The sequence below is a fragment of the Neolamprologus multifasciatus genome, chromosome 16, assembly GCF_963576455.1.
Source record: "Neolamprologus multifasciatus chromosome 16, fNeoMul1.2, whole genome shotgun sequence".
Taxonomy (NCBI): domain Eukaryota; kingdom Metazoa; phylum Chordata; class Actinopteri; order Cichliformes; family Cichlidae; genus Neolamprologus; species Neolamprologus multifasciatus.
The window spans coordinates 15,247,139-15,274,377 of NC_140454.1; the positions used below are offsets into that span (position 1 = coordinate 15,247,139).

Below are 27,239 nucleotides of genomic sequence, written 5' to 3' on the forward strand. Positions count from 1 at the left end.
TCTGCTGAACCATCTGTGCAATATTTAGCTTTTTCTAAAATGCCCTACTACATCTGACATTTCTTCTTTGCAATGATTAGCATTGGTAGTCAGATTTAATGTGGCTTCATCTTTAACGTTCAGTTTTATTTGTATAGTGCCAAAGCAAAACAATGGTCTTTTTAAGGCACATATGTTGTTACATAAACACTTCACAACAACCCTGAAAGGCCCCAATGGTTCACTCTTGATCTCTCTTGATCAGAGTAGACCATCTACACAGCTTTGTTTCATTTAAAAATAATGTCATATTCAGTTTAATTTAAACGTTTTACTGTGTTGTAATTTAAAGAGGATAAGAGGATGACGCTCATCTTAAGCATGATCAGAGATTTGGATATTGAGCTATCTTAGTAATTCTAGGCTTTAGAATATGCAGGTATACCTGTGATCAGTGCTCTAGGGTTCAACAACTTGCACAGTAGTAAAGTCCCCTTTTGGCATCGCTGATGGTTGATAAAATCCTCACTGCGCACCAGATAATGCACAATGTGCCAAAAAAAGGGGGTCAGAAAAATCTTTTTGTCTCATTTCGCGATGGTGGATCAGTGTAACTATTACACTTACACACTTACTTGACTTCTAAGAAGCCAGGCATAAGCCTATGTGCATGCCCAGACACGCCTGTGCTGCAGATGTTTGTGTGCGGAGATGCAACTGGGAAAATGGAGAGAGGCACATTCACTTTAATATGACTCTCATAATAATGATGATAAGTTAATGGATCACTGGGGAAATTACAGAAAATTATTGCTTTGATTGGAGCTATCACTGCTCACGATCGCCAACATCATCCTCCATCGGCACACTCCCAAGCTCCACCCACTTCCTTCTGGTTGCTAGGGGCAGCCAATCAGTTACTACTAATAAAAAACTTTTCTAACTACTCTAGGACAAAGGTCTGAGTCCAGAGGTATTTATAATACTTTTTATATACAACACCAACAGTATAATATCAAGCTACTTTGTGTGTACTGTATAGCTTTATATATGAAGCACTACATCTCTGATTATTGGCAGTGCATACTGACAGAGATATAGCATTTAGCATCTTAGCAACAAGTCCCTCTTTGTCCTCCAGCTCAAATTTTCATCTTCCCTGGAAACCTGTTCCTTTTCTTCAGTGTAGCTAGCAGCTAACGGGTGTAATGACCCTTTAGGGCCTTTGACATGTGTGTGTTTGTGTGCGTCTTGTGTCTTGCTGTTGTGGCTGTCTGTCAATACGTGTCTTTTACGACGTGTCATTTGTGGTTTTTGTCTAACGTTTGCTGCATGTTCCCATTTCTGTTTAATGTTGTTTATCAGAGGGAATGGATGCAACACAGAGTTGCATATTTGTGGTGTGTTTTTAAATGACCAACTGCACACTGCAAACGACAGGAAGAGTTACTTTTGATCAGAGTTTTAGTCTGTACAGCCAGTGCGTCTCAGTAAGCCCCCCTTGCTTGTTTTGCCTGTGTGTATTCTTCTTCCTCTCTCAGTAGCAGCCGAATCTACAGCTTCACCTGCTGATGAATCTGCTGCTGCACCAGCCAGCAGCATCCCATCCATCTCCACCTCCACTTCCACCAGTCGACCCAGTGCAGCAGAGCCTGTCCTCAGCCTGCACTACAGCTCAGAGGGAACCACCACCAGCACTATCAAACTGGACTTCACTGATGAGTGGTGAGTGATGGCCAGTGGGTGTCAGCTTCCTAGGTCGAATGTGACATTATACTTGGATGAACTTTATAATCTCATATTTATAATCCTCATATCTCCTCTGTATACCTGTATGTCAATACAATAAATGACAATAAAATTTAATTTGGCTCATGTTGACCTTCAGATAATTAAGGTTGACATGATCATTTAAATCTTCATACGGTGCTTTGTATACGTTTGTATATGTTGACAACACACACCACGCTTGTGAGAATCATAGTTTTTAAGTTATCAGGCTTTTTGTCAAATTTTTATGACAAATGAATCAATAAGTTGACAGTGAAGACTTTGGTGGATGTAAGCCAAACTTTAATGGAGAGTTAACATGAACCCACCTTACACCCTGACAGAGTTTTATCAGAATTCATTCAGAACTTTTCAAGCTGTCTTGTTTACAGACAGAATGAAAAGCAAAGGTCTCCAGTGCAACTTCAAATTCAGGTAACTCAATTGGAGTTACCTTATAGTCGGGGTAACTGCATGATACTTGTGTCTTCCCATATTTTTCTTTTTCCTCAAATAAGTATGAGTAATTTTCAAGAAAAACCTCCCCAAAAGGACTGATGGTAACTCTTGTTCTTCCACTACAGGAGCAGCAGCACGTCCAGTTCGATGGGCAGTGGAGGCCCCAAAACATCAGAAGTTGCAGCTGTACAGAGCAGAGAGAGTCTGTTGACAGAGAGCTCGGTATCAGAGCAGGGTGAGTCGTGTCCTACAGCATCATGAAAACGCCTCTATCTCAAACGTTGCCTGATCTAGAACAATAAACATGACACAATGAATGGCTTACTGTATTCCAATCCTGATTGCGACGATATGAGTTTGCTGGCTTCCTCCGTAGAGCCAGCATGTGATGCCTCCTGCTCCAGTGCCCCCAGCAGCTCAGCAGCTCAGGTTCCAGCAGAGGGCTCCTCTGATGGAGACAGCATGGCGTCTTCGCCGCAGGAGAGGAGTCAGCCGGAAGGTACAGAGGACAGGTCAGGGGGCTGTCGGCGAGCAGAGCCCTCTACAGAGGAGGGGCAGGAGGGCGTGGAGGGCCAGAGTCAGCCCGCACGCGGCAACCAGGACTCTGATGACAGTGATGATGATCCTATTCTTATCCCCCCCTCAAGGTTCAGAGGACAGGGGCAGAGGTGTGTTTGAGAGCATAATGTTTCTTACTACAAGTAAGAAAAACTCTGTTTGAATGCAGGTGATCATTTCGCATTCCTTAGTTCAGTGGGGGGGGGGGGGGGGGGGGGGGGGGGTGCCGATTTTAGAATTTGTGATGCTTTGCTGTTGACTGTTTTACTACAAATATAGATTTAATTCCAGAGGATCTGCAGTAGGAGATAGGATGATCAGGTAATGTGTTTGCATTGGAAAGTGAACGCATCTAATGCATCAGGAGTGTGACATGCTGCGGAGCATTTAAAATTAAGAGCACAACGTGATGTGCAGTAATCGGATAACTTTTCTTTTGTCTTGGTTTGACGGTGTCTCTCACAGTGCACTAATAACACACACAGCTGACTGTAGAGTGCCGTGCATGTGAGTACTGACTCCACAAATGGTGTGAACAGAAGCATCACAGCTGCATTTTGTGTAGAACAGATGGAGAAGAAATGAGTGTCATGCATGAAATCTTTGCAGAAAGGAGCCAAACGAATATAAAATGGACACATTTACACACAGCGAGGTCAAAAAAGGTTTAAACAGAAGTGCCATTTTCATAAATTTCACGCTGTATGCCATCTCAGTAGATTTGAAATGAAAGTGGCAGCTCATGAGCACTTTTGGCTTTAATTTGAGGGGATTGAAAAAAAATGATTTAACTGTTTTAGGACTCAAATGTAGTTGAACATGTAACTAAATAAAATGTCCGCAAATTATTTTTTAAAGATAAAACATATTTGATTTAATTTGACCTTTATGGTGCCTTTTGCAGAATATTCAACTCTTAACCTTCAGAAACTTGATCAAAGTAGATTTCCTCCCCCTGGTGGCTCATCCTGATTATGAGCACAAAGCTGTCGAGCTGACTGACAGCCTCTGACTGTCGATTCACTAAGAACTTCCTTTCTCTACTGAGCAAACTTGTAGGAGATTTAGGGGGATGTATGCAGACTATTAATGCCTGACTACCTTGCTACCTCTGTGCAGACCTCCCCATGTGGGGTGGCTGTGGCTCAGGTCGTAAACCAGAGCAGATCAGCTACTGACTGGAAGGTTGGTGGTTCGATCCTTGGCTTCCCCAGTCTGCATGCCAAGTATCCTTGCGGCCCAAGTTGCTCTCCGATGCGTCCATCTGTGTGTGAATGCTTAGATTGCACTTAAGTACAGAAGGAAGTGCTTGTATGAGTGGGTGTGAATGGGTGAATGAGGCATGTTGTAAACAGCGCTTTGAGTACTCCAGGAGAGTAGAAAAACGCTACATAAGAATCAGTCCATTTACCATTTACCCATCACCTCCCTGTTACACCCCCTACCTGACGCAAGCCACTAGTTCCAGAAGAGCTTCTGTCTGTAGTGAAGAAATTAATAATGAAATGAGATTGTGTGGTCATGTAACATGGTCTTCCTTGCAAAACAATTTTGCAAGGAGGCAGAAGAAGAGATGGGAGAGCGTCTGAGAGCTGGGATTGATGGAGGAAGCCAGTTGCTGTCTCTGCAGTGGTGTTCCATGACTATTGGATACGTGAAGGAGACCATGAAGATGTGATCTTTACTGCATGTGGCTGAGAGTTCTTCACTCGACCAGACGTTCTGGTGGTGGAGTTCTTTATCATGGAAAGGATCCTGTAATCATCCAGGCTGTTTATTAGGCCACTCGTAGTGTCACAGCCTAATGGTGGCCTGTTTTCCTTTCATTTAGAGCTTCTTTGAGCCCGTGTTATGGTTTTACTGCAACAGCTTCCAAATGCAAATGCCAAGAATGGAATCCCCTCTAGACTATTTATTTATTTGTTAAATTCATGTAGTAATAACATATTTTTTTCCATGCCAATTGTGTGAATTATTTACTTGACAACCCCAAAATTAGGCAGTGTGCTAACCCATTACCTTCCTCAAATTAAAGCTGAAAGGCTACACTTCCTTTGTGTCTTTCTTGCCCCCTCTCTCTCTTTTATTTTTCAGATCTATTCTGGTGGCTTGTCTGGTCAAAATTATGAAAATTGTACCATTAAAACATTTCTGGATTTAGCTTTGTGTACAATACTGTAACAGTGTATATCTGGTTAAAGTCACTCTAAGGTTGAGAAGAACAAACTTTTATTGGCTTGAGTCGGTTATGATGGATCAGGCAGGTGCTTTCGCTTGCAAGTGGCTGCTTTCTCACTTGGAGCTTGTTTGATACAATCTTGTTAATGGTTTTAAAAAAAAAAATATCCGTGTAGCATAGGTCTGAAGCATGAGACTTGAAGCAGCACTGACAGCATGGGTTTGTTTGCTTTCAGGCACGTGTATGAGTCTGGGGTTTCTTTCTTTTTCTTTTTTTTCTTTTTCTTAGACAATCAGCAGCAGCTCGTATTCAGGAGCTGTTCCGCAGGAGGAAAGAAAGGAGGGAGATGGAGGAGAGCGAGACTCAGAATATCAGGAGACCTTCAGTCAAAATGGTCTACAAAGGCCACCGCAACTCCAGGACAATGGTAAACCTCGGGCCACGCGTGTTGTATTAGTCTGAACTCATAATAATCCATTGGCTCTGATATCAGTGTTTTAATTGTTGTCATCAGACTCTGTGGAATTTGAAGAGTGCAGTTTCCAAAATACTCAATGTTCCCTTTTAACTGTGTGTAGATAAAGGAGTCGTGTTTCTGGGGCAACAACTTTGTGATGAGTGGTTCAGACTGCGGCCACATCTTCATTTGGGACAGACACACCGCAGAGCACCTCATGCTACTTGAAGCCGACAACCACGTGGTCAACTGCCTGCAGCCGCACCCTTACGACCCCAGTGAGTCCCGCGGATGTCCCGCCTGAACCCGGACGATGTTTCCTCACTTGTTGACATTGCTCTCATTTCCTGCTTTGTTTCAGTTCTGGCTTCTTCAGGGATAGATTATGACATCAAGATTTGGTCGCCACTGGAAGAATCACCGTCTTTCAACAGAGTCCTCGCTGAGGAGGTAGAGTCAACCCACAGAAAAGAAAAGAAAAAAACCAAACCCACCGTAAAACCTTTCTTCTTCTTCTCTTCCCGTCAAGGTCATCACTCGGAATGAGCTGATGTTGGAGGAAACGAGAAACACGATCACAGTCCCGGCCTCTTTCATGCTTCGAATGTTGGCCTCCCTCAATCACATCAGATCAGGTACACACACACACACACACACACACACGGACGCATGTAGCACGCTGTTTTTGTTAGACCAATCTCAGCCTCTCTTTAATATTTGCCTCTTCCTCTTTGCAGATCGAGTAGAAGGCGATCGCTCCGAAGGCTCAGGCCAGGAAAACGAGGACGAGCAGTAGCCAGCTGGAATTTTATTTTAAAATAAACACTATTTCTTCTTGCTGTATAGCACTTGAAAAATACCCGAGATTTGTACAAGTATAGTGTAGAAAAACTTCCTTTTGAAAATTAGTGTAATTTCTAGCCCCTTGTGTTTTTTAAGAAGACTTTCTTACTGATGTGTCTGTATGAGGATAAACTATATTTGTGTGAATGTAAAGGCAAGGACGTCAAAATATAAGTGTGAGGAAAAGTGTTGGCTGGTGTGAAAGTTTAAGTGCAATATTATTTTGTTAGGAGAAGGTGAGCTTTGATCAGTGTTAACGTTTGACGTTTTTGAAACTGTAGCACAGCGCTGAGAAATGTTGATGTGCTGCTCCGGCAGTTACGCATGTGAATACAGACATAAAGTAAAACACGGATGCTTTAATTTTCTTGTTGATAAAGAAGAAGAAAGGGGGCAGGGGGAAGAAAGCTGTGGATCTTCTCCCCAAAAATATGTTTTACAAAACCTGGAAAAAATAAAAAATAAAGCCAAATGGTATCTCAAATATATCTGCACTTGGGTTTGGATGGAAAATTTAGACTAAGTGTTTGACTTCAGCAACAGATGGCACCTGCTGACAGATACTGACAGCTGGTGTGGGTGTACAGAGCAGCTGATCTTGGGTCAAACCTGTGTCATACAGTTCTACTGAACAGCTGCTCTGTTAGTCCAAACCCAGTTTCCTGTGGAAATCACTTAAAAGTGAACCAGTGTTTGGACAAGTAAACCCTGTTACTCGTCAAAGTGATTCATTCTATAGCACCTTTTGAGATAAACATCACAACGCGCTTAACAACAAAATCCCACAACATAAAAAAGTTAACCCACCTCAAGTCTAAAAAGATGAGACCTTTTACCTCCATGCATCCCTGCTGGGCATGTATGGGGTGTAAAGGTGGACACGTGCTGGTCTGTGAAGAGCTCTAAAAGTGAAAAGCAGATTCCGATTCAATGGGAAGCCAGTGTAGCTGGCAGAGCAATGGTGTGACATAAGAACTTGGAATATGTAGTGAGAAGCCTCGCAGCAGTGGTCTGGAAAAACCTGCAGATGTTCCAAGGACGTTTTTGCTTAGACAATTATATATACAATTACAGTAATCCACATGTGATGAAATAAGTACCTGAATAATAATTTCCAGTTCAGAGCGTGACTCAATGGGACTTAACTTGGCAATAATTTACAAGTGATTAAAAACAAGAGCGAACCAGAAGTTTGACATGTAGAAAGTTAAATCAGAGCCAAAGATTACTCCTGGCTGCCTGATAGAAACGAGTGCAGATTTAGCTCATTTTGGAAAGAAGACCAAGAGGATCTTTCACCTCAGGCCCAAATCTGGGGCCCAAACAAGAACTTTTTCTTTAAGGAAGAAACACATTGAACAAAAGTCATTTCACATTTATAGAGGTGATAAACTAATGTTACTGATGTCTTGAGGTTTGGGGTATCAGCTTTTATTCTTCCCTGCAGCATAAAGTATTTTATGATCCAGGTAACAAGCTCTCAATACAGCTGTAGGTGATGCTGACTGTGCGGCTTGTTTGCAGAACAAAAGAAACAAACAGCTCAGTGATTCAACGTTTTGGTTGCTTTTTGGCTACAGCTCTCATTCAGAATCAAAAGGGTTTTATTGCCAAATGTTGAGCAGGTTTACAACATTAGGAAATTGCTGCGGTACTTAGTGCAAACATACTGTCATATAACGCTTAAATAGACATAAAAATAAAAATAAGAATTAAAAGTGCTAAGTAGATAGATATATACATGAGTGCAGGTGGTGATCAGTGCCAAACATGGAATGATGCAGTGAACACAGTGTAGGGTCATGTGTTAGTGGTGGGAACAGTCATATGGTTATTGTTCATGAGTCCAACAGCAGAGGGGAAGAAACTGTTCTTATGGCGAGAGGTTCTGGTGCGAATGGACCAGAGCCTCCTGCCTGAGGGGAGCAGGTCAAACAGACTGTGTCCAGGGTGAGAAGGGTCAGCTGAGATCCGAGCTGCACGCCCCAGTGTCCTGGAGGTGTACAAGTCCTGCAGAGATGGGAGTCTGCAGCCAATCACCTTCTCAGCAGAGCGCACAACACGCTGCAGTCTCTGTTTGTCCCTTATAGTGGCTCCAGTGTACCACACGGTGATGGAGGAGGTGAGGATGGACTTGATGATTGCAGTGTAGAATTGCATCATCGTCCGTGTTGGCAGGTTGAATTTCTTCAGCTGCCTCAGGAAGTACATCCTCTGCTGGGCTTTCTTAATGACGGAGGTGATGGTGGGCTCCCACTTCAGGTCCACCATCTCGTACCCAGGAAGCGGAATGAGTCCACAGAGGTGATGAGGGTGTCAGTCAGGATGATGGGGGGGAAGTGGGGCTGTGTGCTTCCTGAAGTCCACAATAATCTCCACTGTCTTCTGGGCGTTCAGCACCAGGTTGTTGTGGCTGCACCAGGACACCAGACGTTCAACCTCCCTCCTGTAGGCAGACTCATCCCCGTCCGAGATGAATCCAAAAAACGGTGGTGTCATCTGCAAACTTGATTAGCTTGACAGACTGGTGGGTGGAGGTGCAGCAGTTGGTGTACAGGGAGAAGAGCAGAGGAGAAAGAACATAGCCCTGAGGGGAGCCGGTGCTGATGGTCCAGGAGTCCGAGACATTCTTTCCCAGCCTCACATGCTGCTTCCTGTCCGTCAGGAAGTCAGTGATCCACCGGCAGATGGGATCAGGCACATTCATCTGGGAAAGCTTGCCTTGGAGATGGTCTGGAAGGATGGTGTTGAAGGCAGAGCTGAAGTCCACAAACAGGATCCTCAGCAGGATTCGCAGCAGACACAAAGAAACAAACGATGTTTTATGTAAAAACTAAATTTAATGCAAACATTTGTATTAACACTTACTGTATATGAAAAGGTTACATCACTCAGGTGTACATTTTTTTTCTTACAAACATAGTACCTGTTCAACATACGAGGTAAGACTGAAGCACCACAACTGGGCTCTATGTATAAAAAAAATTCTAATACAGAGAGTGTATAAGGTGAGGTACAACCCAGTGTACCAATGAATATTCCCTATGCTCGGGTTTCCTCTGATTCAACACTAAACACACAAACATATTTCTGACATCAACAAGATCGATTATTGATTCTGGACTTCATTTTCCTCTGATCTCCATTTCTTGTTAGCTCATTCGGTCTTCACTGATAAGAAACTGCAGTGAAAGAGTACACATTGTGTGTTCAAGTGCAATAACTGTGTTTGCCCACAGTCGCACGTAATCCTGAAATACCAGGACTCCAGCTGTGCTTACAGCAGGCACCTTATTCATACTACAGATATTAACAGACATTTTAGATTTTTTGCTGGCAGAATATGTTCATATATGCAAAGTGTTATGCCGTACCTTTACTAACATCACTGAACGAAATGCAAACTGCATCCCATTGTCACTGGAATGTGCACATATTAATTGGGTCATTTAGAAGTGTGTAAATGTTATTATACCAAGTCTCTTTGACTCTGTTGAAACTGCAGTTAAAGTAACTAAAGTAATTTCCACGACTCCTTTGTCAGTGTGTGTTTTCAGATTTTTTTTTTTAAATAAACATACCGCTTCCTAAACCTGGTCTTGCTGGAGGTTTCTTCCTGTTAAAAGGAAGTTTTTCCTTCTTACTGTCACCAAGTACTTGCTCATAGCGGATCAACTGAATTCCCCCCCCCATTATTGTACGGTCAATATTATTATAGAGTACAATAAACAGTGCCTTGAGGCAACTGTTGTTGTGGTTTGGTTATGGTTGAACTTCCTTCGTAGTACATCGCTCTGGACTGAACAGTACATAAATATAGTAAACTGTCTCACTCCAAAGCAACTTGTTTTAGTATCCACCAATTTCCTATGTTTAAAGATCACTATGCATTGGAAGGGAAGGCTGGAATATTGTTAACATTTAAACCTGCAGGTGATCTAGTTTTTCCAAATCTACCAGTGATGCCTCTGAAATCAGTAAAACTTCACTGTTGCAGGAGGCAAAGTGACAGGTGGTAATAATAATATTGAAAATGACTCTGGTCTATTCACTTTCTGTAAACACACAGTTACTTCCTTTACCTGCACACACCTGACCATCAACCCACATGTCTCAGATATTATTATCAGTGGAAAGTTTTTTTTTATGGCTTGCAGGGACAGATTTGCAGAAGCACAACCATCTGAAGTGGTCACATGATCTGACATCTGGCACAAAGTGGTAACCATGGGAATCTTTCCCATGCAAATCCAAATTACTAGAGTTCATCCTGTACCAGTAAGAGTGACAAAGGTGCAGGTTGTCCTGCGCTGAGTAAACACGTACCTCACAGTCTAATTCTCCACAGTGAGTGGAAAACCTGTAGTGGAAATTTACCGAGTGCAATGTTAGGAGAGAAATTCCACCTGAAAAGAGCTAATCTGTCAAAAGATGCTGTTATTTTTTTTTTCATTTTGCCCACTGAGGCAATTTTTCTTATTAAGTTTAAAAACATACAATAACATAATATATACTATAGCAGAAGTTAATACAATGATCAGACCAATGAAGTTACAGTAGTTAAGGCTTCCTATTAGATTTGATGCTATGCACCGGGTCCAACATCGTAGAATGAATAACGTGCCTCTTCCTGTTCGCTAATAATTTCAAGTAAGGAGTATCCACATGTAAAGAGGGCAGACTTCATCAGCGGTACCACAGAGCTCTGTAACAGTGTCAAGAGTGGGAATGCCGCTGTGTTCAGGTGGGTTTCTCCTCCCCATCCTGGTCTTCTTCACCTCTGTCATCCTTAACGATCCCTTCATCAATACTCTCCAGCCTCAGTCTCTGGCCTTCCAGGTATCTGGGCCTCGGCGCGGCCCTCACTGTGAGGAGTCCTGCCGACAGAGCTGAACTCTCCCCAAACAGGGTGAGCTTAGCATCGCTCTCTATGGCTTTCGCCAAGCAGGAGGCGAACATGTCGAGAGATTTGTGCACCTCTGCGTGGATCTGGACTGAGGATGTGTTTTCAGCTGGGGAAATCAACAGACATCAGTCAAAGCTTTGGTAAACACAAGCTATAGTAAACAATTATCTTGCCTGGTCCCTTTTCTTTTCTTTTGTTGGTCATTTGTGTATCGTGTGAAGCCTAAGGTATTTTCCCTGCTCTCTAATCTTCTGTAGAAGTGGGAAATGAATGACGGATACCTTTGGAATGCTCCACCTGGTCTTCAAAGGTGACTGAGCTCCTCCTTTTCCCGGACGGAGGCCCGTGGTGCTGCGCGAGGGAGGAGCCATCTGTGGAGAAGTTATCCAGCAGCATCACATCTGTGCCTGTGTAGGAAAATAAAGAGGATCATTGCAAGTTAACTGCAAGCAGAACTTAACAGAGATTGCAGGAAAGTTGCAGTAAAAGTCATCTTCATACCATATGGCCAGAAATGTACACACCAAGGTGGATCACAAGACATTTGTTTGTGTTGAACATGACACCACTTGCCCTCCCTACAGGATCACAGATCAGATCCTGATCACAGATCTACAGGATCCAAACATGAGCTGGAAACAGAAAGGCTGCCCAACAAAGAAGAGTATGTTGCCGTAAGGTTTGTAAGGCTTTTCAAACTTCATCTTTACAGTTTTGTTCTCTTTTAATTTTAAACTTAACTGTAGAAAAAATTGAGAAAAAAAAGTGCTGCTTTTCTTTCTAGAAACGCATAAATTCTAAATCAAAGTTAGGCGATGCAGCATGTTTTTGGCATAATTGGACAAAAAGTTCTCAATAAGCCCTCAGTATGTTCTTAAATGAAAAGGTATTTATGTAGCATTTTTTTCTAGAGTGAAAGTATTCTGAAACAAATGACCAGGCGGTGAAGGGATTTCACCCGTAGGAGCATGCCTTCAATTCTATTTGAAGCCAAACAGCAGCGATTCACTGTGTTTCGGTCTGCTGCAGGAAAGAGCTCTTTTAACAAACTCCACGGTCTGGTAAGTTTCTGTAGGCTGATGACTGTGTGACAATACTGTATGTTTATGAAGAATCTCAACTGCTCGATTAGCTGTCAAATGCTGCTGGAAAAATGTAAATATTCTTAACTTTTAGAATACTTTCAGTTTTTCTATCATTTTAAAAACTTAAGCAGATTATGGTGGCCAATCAAACACTTTTGACATTTTGACCAACCTTATAAACAGTGCATTTCATTGGGCTTTGATCAGCAGTTGTTGATCAATGGTCATGAGAATTTACATATTAATGATCATGGAACTGATCTCCCAGCCCATTGTTCCTTCAGTGGGCTGGTTTCACTCATTATGCAAATGTACTGTTTATAAGATTGGGGAAACCTGCAGGCAGCTGAGACTGAAGAAGTCACTTGGATGAGTGACAAAACGTTTCTCCCACTGAAAAATTCTACGTCCAGATGAGCAGAATCAACCTTTTGAGGGATGTTTCATTTTATTCATGAGTCTGTAGGGATAAAATACACGATAATCCTGCAATCATCAAACCGCCTCAGTCTCGGGGTTGGGGATCTGTAAAGTCTACATGCAGTAGCTGTCATGGTCCTGGGTTGGTGACCCAGCGCTTTAAGTTGATTATTATCACTTTTCTAGTTTATTCTGATTTTGTATCTGTTCTTAGGGTTTGAGTTGTGTGTCTCTCCTCTGCGTTCTGATCGTGTCCCCAGTTGGTGTTGTAAAACAGTCTGTGTGTTTCCTGTTTTACTTTGTAGGTTTGTGTCTCGTTATGTCCATTAGTTCCAGCTGTGTCCCCGCCTGTCTGCCATTTCCTAATTACCTTGTGTGTGTGTATATATAGTGGGTGTCGGTCTGTTCGTTGTGGGCTCGTCTGTGTTTCATGGTGTCCTGTTCCTCGTCTGCAGCGTGCTGCCTCCCACCCCGTTCGTATGATCTCCGGTTTGTTATTTAGCTATCCCAGTTTAGGTTTGTTCTGTAAATTCTTTTCCCTCACTGCCTGTTTTTGCCACTCCACCACCTGTAAATAAACCCTCACTCATATCATCAGTCGGCTGTTTGCATTTTGGGTCCTCCTTTTCCTCCACACCACACGGCTCACCCCGCCAGCCGTGACAGTAGCAGAGAAGAGATAATAATAAGGTACACATGACAAATGGTCATTTTTTTCAGATCCTCATCTGCATCCAGGGTTTACCCAACCTTTTGACCCTTTGGCAGGTGAAACAGGCTCCAGCACCCCTGGACTAATAGACATGCATGATAATATGCAGGGTTTTGTTTTTTTTTTTTTTTTTTTTTACTAAATGAAAGATTTTCATACACTTATAATTTTTCTGCAATGCTTATTGAAGTTAGTCAACTCCCTAAAAACACAAATTGAAACAACAGTGTTGTGGACACAAAAGCTCACAACACAGGCAAAAAAGACACAGAGGAGCTGCTGAAAGATCAGCTTCGGAAATGTATGAATTTTAATTAGCGGGAATTTCCAGAAGATACACTAATATCATGTCCTGTTAGTAAAAAAAAAAATGGACACAATGGTAAGCCAGCTTGTGCTACATCTACACGTACATGGGTGTTTTGGTAAATATGGCTTTTCTGTGTACTTGCTTTTTGACCACTGAAAAACTCCTGCCAGGATGAAGTTTTTCCAAAATCTTAGTTTCTGCACTTAAATGTGGACATCAGACTGTGCACCGTGTTATTAGTACATAGTAGAGATGGACCGATCCGATATTACGTATCGGTCCGATACTGACCTAAATTACTGGATCGGATATCGGAGAGAAATAAAAAATGTAATCCGATCCATTAAATATCAAAAAAGCACCTCACAAAACTTGCGACACGGTGTAACTCGGCTCATAACCGTAGCACGTCGGAGCAGTGTGGTCACGTGATAGAGCTGCTGTGTGTATTTGTAGCCTGCTAGCAAACATTTCATCTCCGAGGAAGTTATCTCAGAGAGAAGTAAAGCAAGTGTAAGTTCATCTCTGAATGTTTGTAAAGCATTCCCGCATTCCCGCGTTAAGCTTAACAACCGATATATAGAGCAACTGCCTCTCTCTCTCTCTCCTGCTGCTACTTCAATCATGAAACTGCTTAATGATCAGCTGATCGGCTTTTCTGTCGTGAGTCCGTCTCTCTTCTTTGTTTTTGGCCCACTTTGCACCAGAAAGAGGAAACCAGCGGCTGAACAACAGCAGCACTATTAAGCTTGATAAGCTGTTGTTAGAATTTATTTAATATTACTTTCTAGACCAGGATCTTTTTCTACGCAGCTGACGGCTGTAACTGTGCAGGGGCGGATCTAGCAAAGTTTAGCCAGGGGGGCCGATAGGGCATTAACAGGGAAAAGGGGGCACAAAGACATACTTTTCTTTCTTATTCTCATTTAAAATGTCTAGCTTTTAATTATTTAATAATTATCTGAATCTTACACCCAAAGTTTTAATCTGATGTAAAATGTATAGAAGTCCATTACTGTATATAGTAACTGTTAAGTCTAATATACCCTAGTAAGCTGTAGTACTTTTTCCTTTGGGAAAGTACCATCTGTGAATTCTGCAATTCTGTTGAAGAAAGATGTTGAATCAATTTAATTATTCTTGAAAAATAATTTATTTCTGTGATTTTTTTTTCACCCTGTATCAAATTAAAGTTGATTACATTGATTAAGCATCATGAGGTGGAGGGTGGTTCCCTATTTTCTTTTGCTGGGAGTTTGCAACCCTATTAGTTAGGTTGCTTAATATTTCTGCTAAGTACTCTTTAAAATACCAGAATAGGGAGGATGGAGTAGGTTTAACTTTATTAGATTGATCAGTGTTGCTGATCTATGAAATATTTTGGGTGCAGTGTGTTTTTTTTGGGGGTTTTTTTTACATACAGGTATAACAGAATAGCTTTAGTGTTGTTGTTGTTTTTTAACTTGAGTATGAATTTATACAAAAAGCAGCAAGATATTTAAAAAAAAAACAGTTTTATTGATTAAAAAACACACTATATCGGATTCATATCGGTATCGGCAGATATCCAAATTTATGATATCGGTATCGGTATCGGACATAAAAAAGTGGTATCGTGCCATCTCTAGTACATAGTACATTTCTTCACGCTTAGGGTTATATCGCCACCTGTTGCTTTGGCATGCTCTTGGCAGAACTTGAGGATTGCTTGGAGTTTTTGATATGAAGCAATTATTTCCCCCTTTCCGTGTGCAACTTACATGAGTCCTGAGTGAAACTGAAGCCAGTGTCTCCTGTGCTGCTTCCTGGGGCCAACAGCTGTCCTCCACCCGCGAGCATGGCAGTCAGGTGTGGGGACATCCCCAAGTCTGAAAACACAAATTCTCATGAGATCATCACATCCCACAGGAATATAAATCTAAACCAGCCTTATGCATTTACTAAAGATAAAACCAGCAACATACAGACACACATCTGCATGACACAGAGAGCCCCAGCTATAGTCTCACCTGTGATTCTGTTGGAGATGCTGAAGAGGCGGGACGTCCTTTGGCGCGTGGCAAACGACTCTCTGTAGTACCGATCTCCAAAGCACATCCCCAGCAGCTCCTTTCTCACCGTTTTATTCCACAGGCCATAGATGAGTGGGTGGCACACCGCGCTGCAGAAAGACAGCCACGCTACCAGAGTCTCCACCCACTGAGACACGCTGCCCCGACCCCACAAGGCTTCAGTGCCCACCACCCCAACGTATGGCCCCCAGGTCATGAGGAAGGTGCCAATCACCACTAAGATGGTGACCAAAGCCTTGCACTGACTCCCTGCGTACACGAGGCTCCGCCGACTTCCATTAGAGGAAGTCGAGGTGCTTGAGTTCTTACGCCCGTTCCTCTGGGCTCCAGTGGAGTCGTCCTGGGCCACAACAACAGTCCCGCAGTGAACTTTGCGGGCTTTCATGCGGGCTACGCGGAAAATGACACCGTAACACACCAGCATAACGAAGAAGGGTGGGAGGATGCACCAGGTGACCCAGAAGGCCGTGTAGCTCGGCTCTCTGTGCCACGACGCCACGCACGTCCACTTGAAGCAGTCGAACTCAAAGGAGGACCAGCCGAACAGAGGAGGCAGGCAGCCTACCAATGAGTGAAACCACATGTAGGCGATGACGACAACTGCCCGGTTGCCTGTGATCTTCATGGGGTAGATCATCGGGTAGAGCACGGCGTAGTACCTGTTGTGAGGAGACATGAGCATGATGAAGAAATCTGCACAACAGGAACTCAACACCGTCCTCCAGGGAGACTTTTGATCAGAGTAACACACAGGCTGCTGAGATTGGAGTCAGTGATACAAAAGCTAAAAGCTGCACTTTTCTCTCTCCCCGACAATCCTGTGAAATGTTTTCCTAAAAGCTGCAAACAGAAGAGAACAGACGGGCTTGGCAGAAGAACAAAAACAGGCTCTGTAATCTAAAATTCCCAAAGGATCCTGAGGATAATTAGGTGAGCAGTGAGAACAGCAGGAACTGTGCGCTACACAGAAAATTTACAGTAGCTCTGCGACACCCGACAGAATTAAAACAGTATTTAACTGCAGCGGTTTAAAAGTAGCTCCAGAAAATCTGAAAGGCAGTGCATGTGGATAAGAAGTTATAATAAGGGCTGAAACTTTAGTGTTAATCTCAAAAGTCATTCAATTGTTGATTATTGGTCTGAACATCAGATTAATCATTTTAGGCGTTTTCTAGCATTTAGGAAAACAACAGAACAGCTGCTAACAATTTCCTCGAGTCCCAAAGGTGTCTCCTAATTGCATGGTTTTATGAACAAATAAGCCACAACCCAAAGAATTTAAATTTGCAATCAAACAAAACATGGATACATAGAGAAAACCTCACAGCCGGGGAATGTTTGATGGACAAATAATGGGGCTGGAAGGACATTTTCTGAGATGATATCGTATGTTACTGTATATCTTTGGATTACCGAAATTAATCAACAATTCTCCCCTTCTTACAAGCAAAGCAAAATAAACTAAACTTTATGTCTGAACGACCATTTGAGTTTGTTATTACACAAAGTACTTGCACAAAATATTGGCAAAATACGATCGAGTCTAAAAACTGGAACCAGAAAATGAAAACTAGGAAACCCCAAATATCTAAGATGGGTTTTTTTGTTGGAATAAATAAAGTGCCTTAAAATATCTATAACTTAAACATTTTTATAATCAAAATTGTGTGCAATATGTTTACTGGCTTTATTCCATGCATTTGTTTAAGCAGGCATTTAAAGTTCAAGCATTTAAGCCCATACTCATCACCTGATCAGAGAAATCTACAGGAAAATACCACAAATTAAGTCTGTGGTTAACCTCTCTTATTTACAAGAGTGTGACGTTAGAGGGAAATGCACCAGGAGCATTTATTTATTCAGCGTAACGTTCATCTGAGCTTGAAGTGGAAAATTGCTAACCTTCAGTTTACCTATGCTTACTGTAACTTTACTGTCTTGGTTACATCCAGCTTCAGGACTTAAATCAACACTAAATTTCATGCTCTAGTCCATTTGATGCCAGAATCTCCCAACATCTGGGATAAATTAATAATATAGTGATGCATTAATCAGCTAAATCTTTCTCAGAAATTAGCAGAGACCAAAAATGGGCTACAGGTTCTCCGCTGGAGGGAAACACATGTCCAAATGTCAGTGTCGTTTAAGGGCTCACTTTTTAAAAGAATTCAAGTTAAATGCTTAGATTATAGGGCTACAATATAATACAGTATAATCTGGCACTAACCTGTCGATAGCAATAGCTCCGAGGGTAAGCATGTTGGCAGAGCTGATGAGGAGATAGAGCAGGGCGGTGAAGTTGCACCACACCACCCCAAACATCCACTCTCTCTTTGCTGAGCTCACAGCTACGAACGGCAGCACCAGCACGGACAGCAGCAGGTTGGACAGAGTCAGGCTGAACACAAACTTGTTGCTGGGTGTGAGCAGATAAGGCCTGCGATAAAGGGTTGCCACAATCAGAAAGTTCCCCAGGCAGGCGAGCAGCGTGATGGTCACAATGGAGACTGACTCCAGGGCAGCCAGACCCTCGCCATTCCCCACTGTGGTACAGTTCCTGCTGGTGTTCATGGTGAGAAGCTGGGCCACCGGACTGGTGAAGGAATGGTGGGGGACTGCTGAGGAGAAGGCATTATTAGACAAAAAATAAATAAATAGCCAAACTAAGACAAAAAAAAATAATAATAATAATCATGAATTACAGCGAAAAACAACCCTTCAACCCTCAATCTACATTCATGCAGTTGGAACTCAACTCATGGTTTTTACTATTTTCTGCAGCACAAAAACTAATAGCAAAGACCAGGGACCTGTACTGTGAAGCAAGTTTGATAACATACGCAGGATATTGTTATCTGGCTTTAGTTAGCCCAACAACAGGATTCGGGCTTAGGGTAACATGAAGTAGTCAATCCAGGATCTAAAGCGTTGGAAGCATCTGAGCAATCAAAAACATGCACAGGTCACTTTCAGAGGTTAAACACATAATACAGCTGCTGCAGACAAACTATCAATGGTGTTTAACGCTCTGTGAGTAAAGAATAAACGCAAAAAAACGAATTCAAACTAATCTACGGCCAAGTTCAATCCCCAAACAGTGACCTGGTTTGACATAAAATATTTATGCTTATAGAGCAAAAACAAAACAACAACAAGTTGTAGAATTGTTTACAGCCAACAGAAAAAACTAAAATTACAGAATAAAGATGCATTTAAGACTAAATATTAATTACAGATGCTCTTTAGAGAAAGACAAAGACCTCAGATCTTTCTACTACCTACTAGCACAAAGGGTGCTGCAGCTTATCCACGGAGATATACCGCAGTAAGAAGTGAACTGCCTTCACAGTCGAGGCTAAACTCTGAAGTTACCTGGATTTACCCAAATTTTGCTCCATAGTACAAACTTTACATATTTATAAAATATGTATGCTACATATGAATACTAAATAGTGAGCGCTTTAAGTACACACACGTTTCGCATTAAGGTTCAAAGTACAAAAGTAAATGTTTACAGATCAAAAAGAATGTCAGAAATAAAACTAGCAAACACTGGTTACTGTACCACCTCCCACCATACGTGTTTATGTACTAGCAATATAACTACTAATGTATAACAATAACTCCAGCAACATTTTACTGCAGTTAAAAAAAAAAACTATAGAGGATTTGAACACTAGATTTCACCACGTTAAAAGACTCTGTTTACAGCCAGGGTAAACTTTTCACTATTAAACAGTCTTCGGTCACAGTTAAAGCCTTTCACTGGTGGAAAGCATTATCTTTGCACATTATTTCGCATCGGAAAAGCGTAATTGTTGTTAAAGCTCACTATTTTGTTTCCCTGTTAGTGTTAACCTTTTGATTTAGCGTGAATATGGAAGTAAAAAAATACAAAATAAAACTGCATCTTGCACTTGTGAAGAAGGTGCATCACGGCGAGTTAGCGGTAACGCTAACATTAGCTAAAACTACCGTTAGTTAGCCAAGTTTAGCCGAAACTTTCCCCCATTGTCCCCCTGAAACTCAGCTCTTTTTTATTGACCTGCTTAGGCTCAGCGCTGCGGCTCCACATTTTCACTCTCGACGGGGATAAAATGTCCATCTTACTCCTCTGTTTCCACACCACAGCCCCAGAAGAGAGAACCGAGCCAGGGAAATCCCTGAAAGCCAGTCGACATTGTTCACTTTGCTAATGTCTCTCTCCTCCGCCGACTCACAAACGGCCAGCTGCGGCTGCAATGGCGTCCTCCTCCCCATCCACCTCCCACCTCAGCTTCGACTCCCTCCCCGAGCAGTCTCCTTCCGTACGTGGGTGGTCGCTTAAGAGCATTGTCTTGCTTTCATATTGCCATTGAACCAGCTTACGTTATTTAACCGTGTGGAGTTTGTTGTGATCAAATCCTTATGACAAGTGCAGAACAACTATAAAAGTATAGTGTATTCTTTCGTGGATGCCACACGCACCGTGTGCGTTTATAGTAGTGTTTACAAAGCCATGTGAATGTGTGCGTGAGTGTTTACTTGATGACAGGCCGGCTTGTTTATGAATGAATTACTGAGCTGCATCGTTTTATCCAGCTGGACCACCCACGTAGATCATAGCTTCCCGCACTAAAACGTCACCTCCGCTTATCCAATGAAAAAACTCTGAAGGCTTCACGGCTGCATCCGATAGGGGGCGCACTCAGCCAACAACAGATTAACACATAACATTATGTTTAGTTCTGCAAGTGTAGTATATAAAGCGGTGTAATAGTGTGATTTTGTAAGTGCAGACTTTCAGCTTAAACTCAAAGGGTTTTATAATAAAAATATTGTGCATTTTTATACACGTCCCCATTTTCAGAGGCTTAAAAGTAATTGAACAATTGACTGAAGTGGCTTCAAGTGAGGCCCTTGGTCACAAAATACATTTTATTAAACAGTATCTCTGAATCATTGGTGTATTGGTGCAAATTCCAGATATGCACTAAACATTTACAAAATCAGTGAAAAGTTGTTGGGAGTATTTTATTTATGGATTAACCTCTAGTTCTTCATCTTCACTGAAGTCTTAAGGCAGCTGTGGTGACACATCACACAAGAGTGAAATAAGAACTGTGAGCAATAAGCGAGTCCTGGGAATTTCTGGGTTCTCTAAACTTGCCATGCACTTTGATACACAGACCTACTACACATAAACAGAAGCACACCACAGCCCCACGCTCCCACATGGCAGCTCTATCCTAAAGTTACAATATGACAGCATTGCAACAGTCTTCTTTGAAGTCATCCCATGCCACAGAAAAGCTTAGTCCCTCTTAATAACTGATGTTAAAACTTCAGCATGGGGATCTGTGGCGTGTAGTCGGTCAGAAGAGAAACAATGAGGCCCTGAAAGACAGAAGACAGTTGTGATGGTCAGTTGAAAGAAAATTAAACTGGAGTTAAACAAACTCAAACAGTACATTATGCGTTAACATTTCAGCCCACCATGATGGTCCATTTTCTATTCTCTGCCTCCAAAAAGACAAGAGAACGGGATGAGTAGAACACCTGATCATCCACCTCCTCCATTTTCCGAGGGAGACAGTGCAGGAAGGTCCAGTCTGACTTGGCCACACTTCCTGTCTGTAACAGAAGGGCATCAAACCACGGGTAAGTGTTATCGTCCATGGAGTGTAAGGATTTTCAGGAATGTGACTTAGACTTTCCTTCCCTTCTTTGAACTTGTTTTCTTAATATGAAAGTATCTAACTGTGTATACTATACGCAGAAAACTAAACTAAAACCATTTAAAACCAGTTTCAATAGGTGGTGACATGATGCATAAAAACAAAACTTTCTCAAAAACCATTTTTATACAGTTTTCTTGTTTTTATCCATCTTTATCTAAAAAACAACAACAATACTTTTCTGTGATTTGTCATATATTCATGTATCATTAATACATATATACACATATACACACCCACACATATAGCAAATAAATGATTTTTATCTGAAAAATATTAGTGTTTAAAAACAGGTAAAAAGGTGAGAGTAACTACTTGGCTGAAAGTAATGTCCTTCTTTACCTGCATAGAAATCTGGTATCCATGGAAGTCTTTGAGCCTCTTTTTCTTCTCCTCTTCCTGTCCCATACTGACCCAGGTGTCAGTGACCAAGACATTGCTGTCACGGGCAGCCTCCATGGGGTCAGAGGTCAGAATCAACTGAGTACCATGCTGAGACAGAATATAATATTATTTATTAACATTAACCTTGGCAGAATACTTAATACTAGAAGACATTAATGGCAAATTTTAGACACAAATGGGACCTCACCTGTTTGGCAAGCCTGTGTGCCTCTTCAGTAACGCTCTTGTCTGGCTCGTACCCCTGAACACAAAGATATGACTTTATCTTACTGATACAAGAAGTGCACAGATAAGAAGCTCAAGGCTGACTGCCTGCCTTTAACCTCAAACTACAAAAAAACCCACATAAGATACAAAGACCAGAGTAACAGAGAGATCACATGTATCCAGTAGCACAATAAGAAGCCAACCTTCGGTGTAGCAACCTTAAGATGAACTCCGAGTTTGGCTGCAGTCATCATGAAGGAGTGGAGAACATTGTTGCCATCTCCAATCCAGCTCACCGTTAGACCATTAAGGGATCCGTAATGCTCCTGGATTTAAAGAAAAAAGGTACTGCATGGTTATCAACTAGTGCATTAAAATTGCAGAATACCACAGGGTAAGAGTACCTGTAAGGTGAGGAAGTCAGCCAGAATCTGGATTGGGTGATACAGATCTGACAGTCCGTTAATGATGGGGATTGAAGCCTCCCTATCTAGCTCCTCCAGCGTCGAGTGCTTGTAAACACGAGCCAAGACAACATCACAGAATCCAGAGAGAACCCTGTTGTGAAAGATCAGGCATGCACAAGGACTTTGTGGTTTATATACTGAGCCAGGAGGGAAATCTGGTTGAGAAAAACTGTTCTTCTTCTTCTTCAGTAATTATGGACAGCAATGACAATCATGAGCAGACTGCTATAGAAAAGGTTAAAGCCTGCAGCTGCTTTTATTTCCCTGAGATAAACCAACAGCTCACCTGGCTGTATCTGTGCAGCTCTCATTCACTCCCAGGTGGATGTCCTGTGAGGTAAGGAAACAGGGGTGTCCACCCAGCAGAGCAAATCCTGGAGTTACAAGATTAAGGTACTTTTAGTTTCCCTAAAAGTCAACTAGTGCTTTAAAAAGTGTACTTAAAGTAAATGTGAAGGCAGGAATATATAGAGGAGTGCACACTAAGGGGAGTGTCGAGGTGGTGGAGAGGGGAAATGAGGAGTGCTGATCAGTGTTTTGGTGGGGATTTGTACTGAAAGTTGCCATTCAGCAGTTCTTTTGTGACTACATTAACAATGACTGCACTGAATAGCATTAGCCGGGCTCCTGCACAAGGATAGAGTTTTTTAATTTATGTAATTATTGGCTTAATGACCTTCCATGCAGTTAGACACCACTGTTAAAACCATTGCACTTTTAATCCCTATAGGTAAAGCTACATTATCATGTTTTCATCAGTGAAATACAGCAAGCATTTATTCATACATGTCATCTATGTAAACAAAGACTGACTTTGGCCTGATGTGACAAGGCCATATTATTACTCACTGTAGGGTGTAACTGTATGGATCTATGCCAATATTAAATCAAGAATGATTCAGTTAATACATATAAATAATAAAAAAAAGCTGACTAAGAAATAAAAAGCTACAAAGCAAATATTGGGATGTATAATTGAAACAGTAATTATGGAAAAACTTCAAATTTCTGCCTCTGAAAAAATAAAACAAATAAAAATTTTGGGTTATTATCAAAAGATTGTGTAACTTACTAATTTCACATCTTGACATAGTTAACTAAAAAAGTCAAAATTGAATGAAATAACTTGAAAATTTTAAATTAAGGTTAAGAAAATTCCAAGTTTCGTTACGGTCGTCATGAAGGTGTGAAGTTATGGATAACAACAATGTTTTTGTGTGTTTTGTTGTTGTTTTTCCAATGGGAGAAAGCATCCATTATATGCATAAAGAAACACACAACAAATTTCAGAATCACTTTCATTGCTCAATTTATACACAATAACAACCTAAATTTGTGACTTACAGAAAAAAAAAATGTTGTTTTTTCAGTGGCGGAAGCAAGTTTCCATTAATTTAACATAATATTAAATAAAAAAGAATGACTATTATTAAAAAAAAAACAAAAACTGAAATATGAGTAACCAAACACATGAAAAATATAAAAGATACACAAGCTAAACAAAATGAAGACTTTGGAGTGGCCTAGTGTAAATCCTGACCTGAATCCGATTGAGATGCTGTGACGTGACCGTAAAAAGGCGGCTCATGCTCAAAAACCCTCTAATGTGGCAGAATTACAACAATTCTGCAAAGATCAGTGGGCCGAAATTCCTCCACAGTGCAGTAAAAGACTCATTGCCAGTTATCGCAACACCTAATTTCAGTTGTTGCTACTAAAAGTGGCCCAACCAGTTATTAGGTTTTATTGGGCAATAATTTTTTCATACAGGGTCATGTAGGTTTGAATTTTTTCCTCTTAACAAACACCTTTATTTAGAAATTGCATTTTGCGTTTACTTGCGTTATCTTTGTCTAATATTTAAATTTGTTTGATGATCTGAAACATTTAAATGTGCCTTTCCACACCACTACATATAGCAATGAAATATCTTGCATCCATCAAATCCCATACCCTGAGCCACATGCAGTGTTGGGGAGTAACGGAATGTACCACCGTTATGTATTTAAAAATACAAAATATGAGTAACTGTATACTGTTAGAGTTACCGTTCAAAAACGTGGTATGAAATGAATGGATTACACAGCAGTATTTTCCCATTTCATATGTTAGCCAGACGTTCCCAAAGTGTGGGGCCCGCCCCCTAGGGGGGGCGCAGAGCCATTGCAGGGGGGTCGCGGCATGAAAAGGGAAAAAAAAACCCAAAACAACAACGCTTGGACACTGCTAGCACGGGCGCCCACGCAAAGCAGGAAATGAAGCATAGCTGAATATGTTTCCAAACCAACTTCATTCTAAGCCAAAGACTAGAAAATATGGTGAAGCATATCTTCCCTTTGGTTTCACCTGCACAAGTGCCAAGGTAGGTCTCCCTGCAGAATTGGTTTTCCCTTCGTTGGGAGCAGCGCTGGGCTGTTTAAATCACGGACAAACAGTATCCCACATTCTTGATTTGTATTTCACAAACACTTGTTGTAATGACTAACTACTCCTGACATTTTGGAAATGTTAGCTCTTTATACAGTAAAGTTACAGCGGGATACAAATAACATCAGGTCGTTCCTGCCACAATTTGTTCTCTTGGTTCAAATCACGGACAAACAGCATCCAACAGTTGTTTATGTTTTTAAACCCATTTTGCAGAGGGATTTTTTGAAAAATGTATTGATAGCAATGTTGAATATTATTACACAGGAAAAAAAACAACTACATGTAAAATAATTACACCGTGACGCCTCTGCCTTTCTAAATGGAGGGACAGTAACTGTGTGTATATGTAAGTGTGTAAAACCTGCAGATAGTCAGAGTAACAGTATTTCGTCTCTATCTGCCATTCTGCAATTCATCTCATGTAAACAATAACGTGCAACCAGCGTGACGTGAAAAAAGGCACATACCATTGACGTTGCATGACGAACTCTGTATTCCTCGTCCACACCTAACCACAAAAAAGGAGTTTTAAAAAAATCTCCGTTCTCGGTGATTTGAAACGCCGTTTACGTGGACGAAACAGCTGCGTGTTCAAAAATACTCGTGTAGGTGCGGATGTAGCGTAAAAGAGTTAGTAGTTTATTTTCTTACTACCTGTAATTTATTGCAGATTACTTGTATTTGCTTAATTGTTTACTAAATGTTTGAGGTGTAAAATAAACGCAATGGAGCAAAATATGGGTCTGTGTGGTTGGAGGATGTGTTCGTGCGTGCGTGCGTGCGTGCGTGCGCGCGAGGGGGGGCGCGAACATTTTTCTTGTAAAACAAGGGGGGCCCAGCAAAAAAAGTTTGGGAACCACTGTGTTAGGCTATGCCCTCTCTATTTTTAGTTTCCATGCCGGTGGAAACCCAAACAAAACATGCATTAAGAGGCTCTAATGTCTGTGTCTCAATCTCGCGGCCCATGTCACCTCTACTTGCGGCCCGCATAATGACGTGTAGAAATATTTAAAACATTTATTCACAAAAATTATTTAATATGAAGGCAATAGGCAGAGTGTTACAGGCATTGCCTTAAATAATGTAGCCTCATAGAGTGTAGTCCGTGCTGCAGGGAGAATGGACTGCCATACCCGTTATGCGTCTGTGAGCACCAGGGAGGGAGAAAAAGAGTAGAAAAGTACGAGCTGTCACCAAGCAGAAACGGGAGCTGGAAGCATGTTAATATAATAATAACCACTGCAGCCAAAAAGACTGCCTGATGAGCCCAGTTGTAAGTAAGCTATTGAGATTCAACTGTACACTGTGTTCGTGTTTTCCTCCGAAACAATAAGTTCAGTTGAAGCAGCCTTTCAACGACTCTCTCTGTCTCTTGCTAGCAAAGTTGACTCAGACAACAAAGTAAAGCTAGTTTTCAGCTACGACCCCGACACAGACCCCGAAGTATTAGCCAGAGGTCCCTTTACAGTTTTACACCTTTACAGGTGCGGAATAGTTTTCTATAGGAGATCGCTGCAAAAAGTGCAGCCTTACCTAATGTCAACCTACTGTTACTCATTTTATATTAAGATTTAACATCTAGTTGGTATTGGTATGGCAAATAACCTTCAGTAAAAGTAATAAGTCACACAGCAATAGTACATTCATGCAGTTGTAAAAAGCATGATAATATATTAAGTAATCCAAAGTATTCAGAATACATTACTCTCATTGAGTAACGTAACGGAATACGTTACAAAATACATTTTGGGGCGTGTATTCTGTAATCTGTAATGGAATACATTTTAAAAGTAACCTTCCCAACACTGTCCACATGCATATGCTTATATAGAAAAACTGACACCTGTTTCTGTGGACATTCTTGTTCTGGTGCTCCTCTTCTCAAATATCATTGCAATCGACTTTCCTTGTAGAAGAGGCAAATGCTGAAATAGAAATGACTCTTAATTACACACCCAGAGACCACAGAGTACACCAACTATAAGTACTGAAGTTTTGCAATTAAAGTTAAATACCTGTTTTTCGTGCTTGATCCGATGCTTGAGGTCTCTGGAGACCCACAGCAGCTTTTTGATTTCATCTGAGCTGAAATCCTTCAGAGTCAGACAGCTGCGATCTTTTAAATTCACCGAGCCGAGGGAGGCGGCTCCGGCGCTGGAAAAGCAACAAATATATTTTAGCTTTTATCACCCGCACCCCACTTTCACAGCTCTTCTTCCACATTCGGATTTATCTTACCCAAACGCTCGTGCGGAACAGCTGT

At 41.5% G+C, this 27,239-nt stretch overlaps 3 protein-coding genes across 9 annotated transcripts in view; 1 reads left to right on the forward strand and 2 right to left on the reverse strand.

Moving 5' to 3' along the window:
- Positions 1–6,729, forward strand: part of dcaf6 (ddb1 and cul4 associated factor 6) — a 60,625-nt gene extending 53,896 nt beyond the window's left edge. For 3 of the 6 annotated variants that reach the window (XM_085136403.1, XM_085136406.1, XM_085136408.1), the window contains 9 exons: positions 1,524–1,704; positions 2,334–2,443; positions 2,585–2,876; positions 3,046–3,087; positions 5,234–5,372; positions 5,524–5,680; positions 5,764–5,852; positions 5,932–6,037; positions 6,140–6,729. In XM_085136403.1, the coding sequence (XP_084992529.1) occupies positions 1,524–1,704; positions 2,334–2,443; positions 2,585–2,876; positions 3,046–3,087; positions 5,234–5,372; positions 5,524–5,680; positions 5,764–5,852; positions 5,932–6,037; positions 6,140–6,198 (1,175 nt within the window). In that variant the 3' untranslated portion in view covers positions 6,199–6,729. Of the gene's footprint in view, positions 1–1,520; positions 1,705–2,333; positions 2,444–2,584; positions 2,877–3,045; positions 3,088–5,233; positions 5,373–5,523; positions 5,681–5,763; positions 5,853–5,931; positions 6,038–6,139 lie in introns of all 6 variants that reach the window. The other 3 variants (XM_085136405.1, XM_085136407.1, XM_085136404.1) reach the window with 1 other exon arrangement.
- gpr161b (G protein-coupled receptor 161b) lies at positions 6,477–20,358 on the reverse strand. 2 transcript variants are annotated; one of them, XM_085136416.1, is made up of 6 exons: positions 19,796–20,358; positions 17,978–18,368; positions 15,688–16,409; positions 15,439–15,546; positions 11,433–11,558; positions 6,477–11,257 (listed from the first exon to the last, which is right to left on the reverse strand). In XM_085136416.1, exons 2-6 carry the CDS (start codon positions 18,319–18,321, stop codon positions 10,986–10,988), a joined length of 1,572 nt encoding a protein of 523 aa, XP_084992542.1. In that variant the 5' UTR covers positions 18,322–18,368; positions 19,796–20,358; the 3' UTR covers positions 6,477–10,985. The 2 variants fall into 2 exon arrangements, with proteins under 2 accessions (XP_084992542.1, XP_084992541.1); XM_085136415.1 differs by having other exon boundaries at positions 17,978–18,365; positions 19,796–20,357.
- Positions 20,359–21,021: 663 nt separating this feature from the next.
- otc (ornithine transcarbamylase) overlaps positions 21,022–27,239 on the reverse strand; it is a 6,474-nt gene continuing 256 nt past the window's right edge. The window contains exons 1-10 of the mRNA XM_085136420.1: positions 27,215–27,239; positions 26,992–27,130; positions 26,820–26,901; positions 22,833–22,920; positions 22,484–22,637; positions 22,283–22,405; positions 22,060–22,113; positions 21,810–21,959; positions 21,226–21,363; positions 21,022–21,126 (exon numbers count right to left, since the gene is read on the reverse strand). The exon at positions 27,215–27,239 is cut by the window's right edge and continues 256 nt beyond it. Of these exons, the coding sequence (XP_084992546.1) occupies positions 21,067–21,126; positions 21,226–21,363; positions 21,810–21,959; positions 22,060–22,113; positions 22,283–22,405; positions 22,484–22,637; positions 22,833–22,920; positions 26,820–26,901; positions 26,992–27,130; positions 27,215–27,239 (1,013 nt within the window). The 3' untranslated portion in view covers positions 21,022–21,066. The remainder of the gene's footprint in view (positions 21,127–21,225; positions 21,364–21,809; positions 21,960–22,059; positions 22,114–22,282; positions 22,406–22,483; positions 22,638–22,832; positions 22,921–26,819; positions 26,902–26,991; positions 27,131–27,214) is intronic.

Bases quoted from the DNA above. Each gene is read 5' to 3' on its own strand.
- gpr161b (XM_085136416.1), bottom strand. From the start codon at position 18,321: ATGAACACCAGCAGGAACTGTACCACAGTGGGGAATGGCGAGGGTCTG. The intron at 11,559-15,438 runs GTAAGTTGCACA...TTTCCTACACAG, and splicing joins CAGTTTCACTCAGGACTCAT to GCACAGATGTGATGCTGCTG. The intron at 11,258-11,432 runs GTATCCGTCATT...TGATTTCCCCAG, and splicing joins CCAGGTGGAGCATTCCAAAG to CTGAAAACACATCCTCAGTC.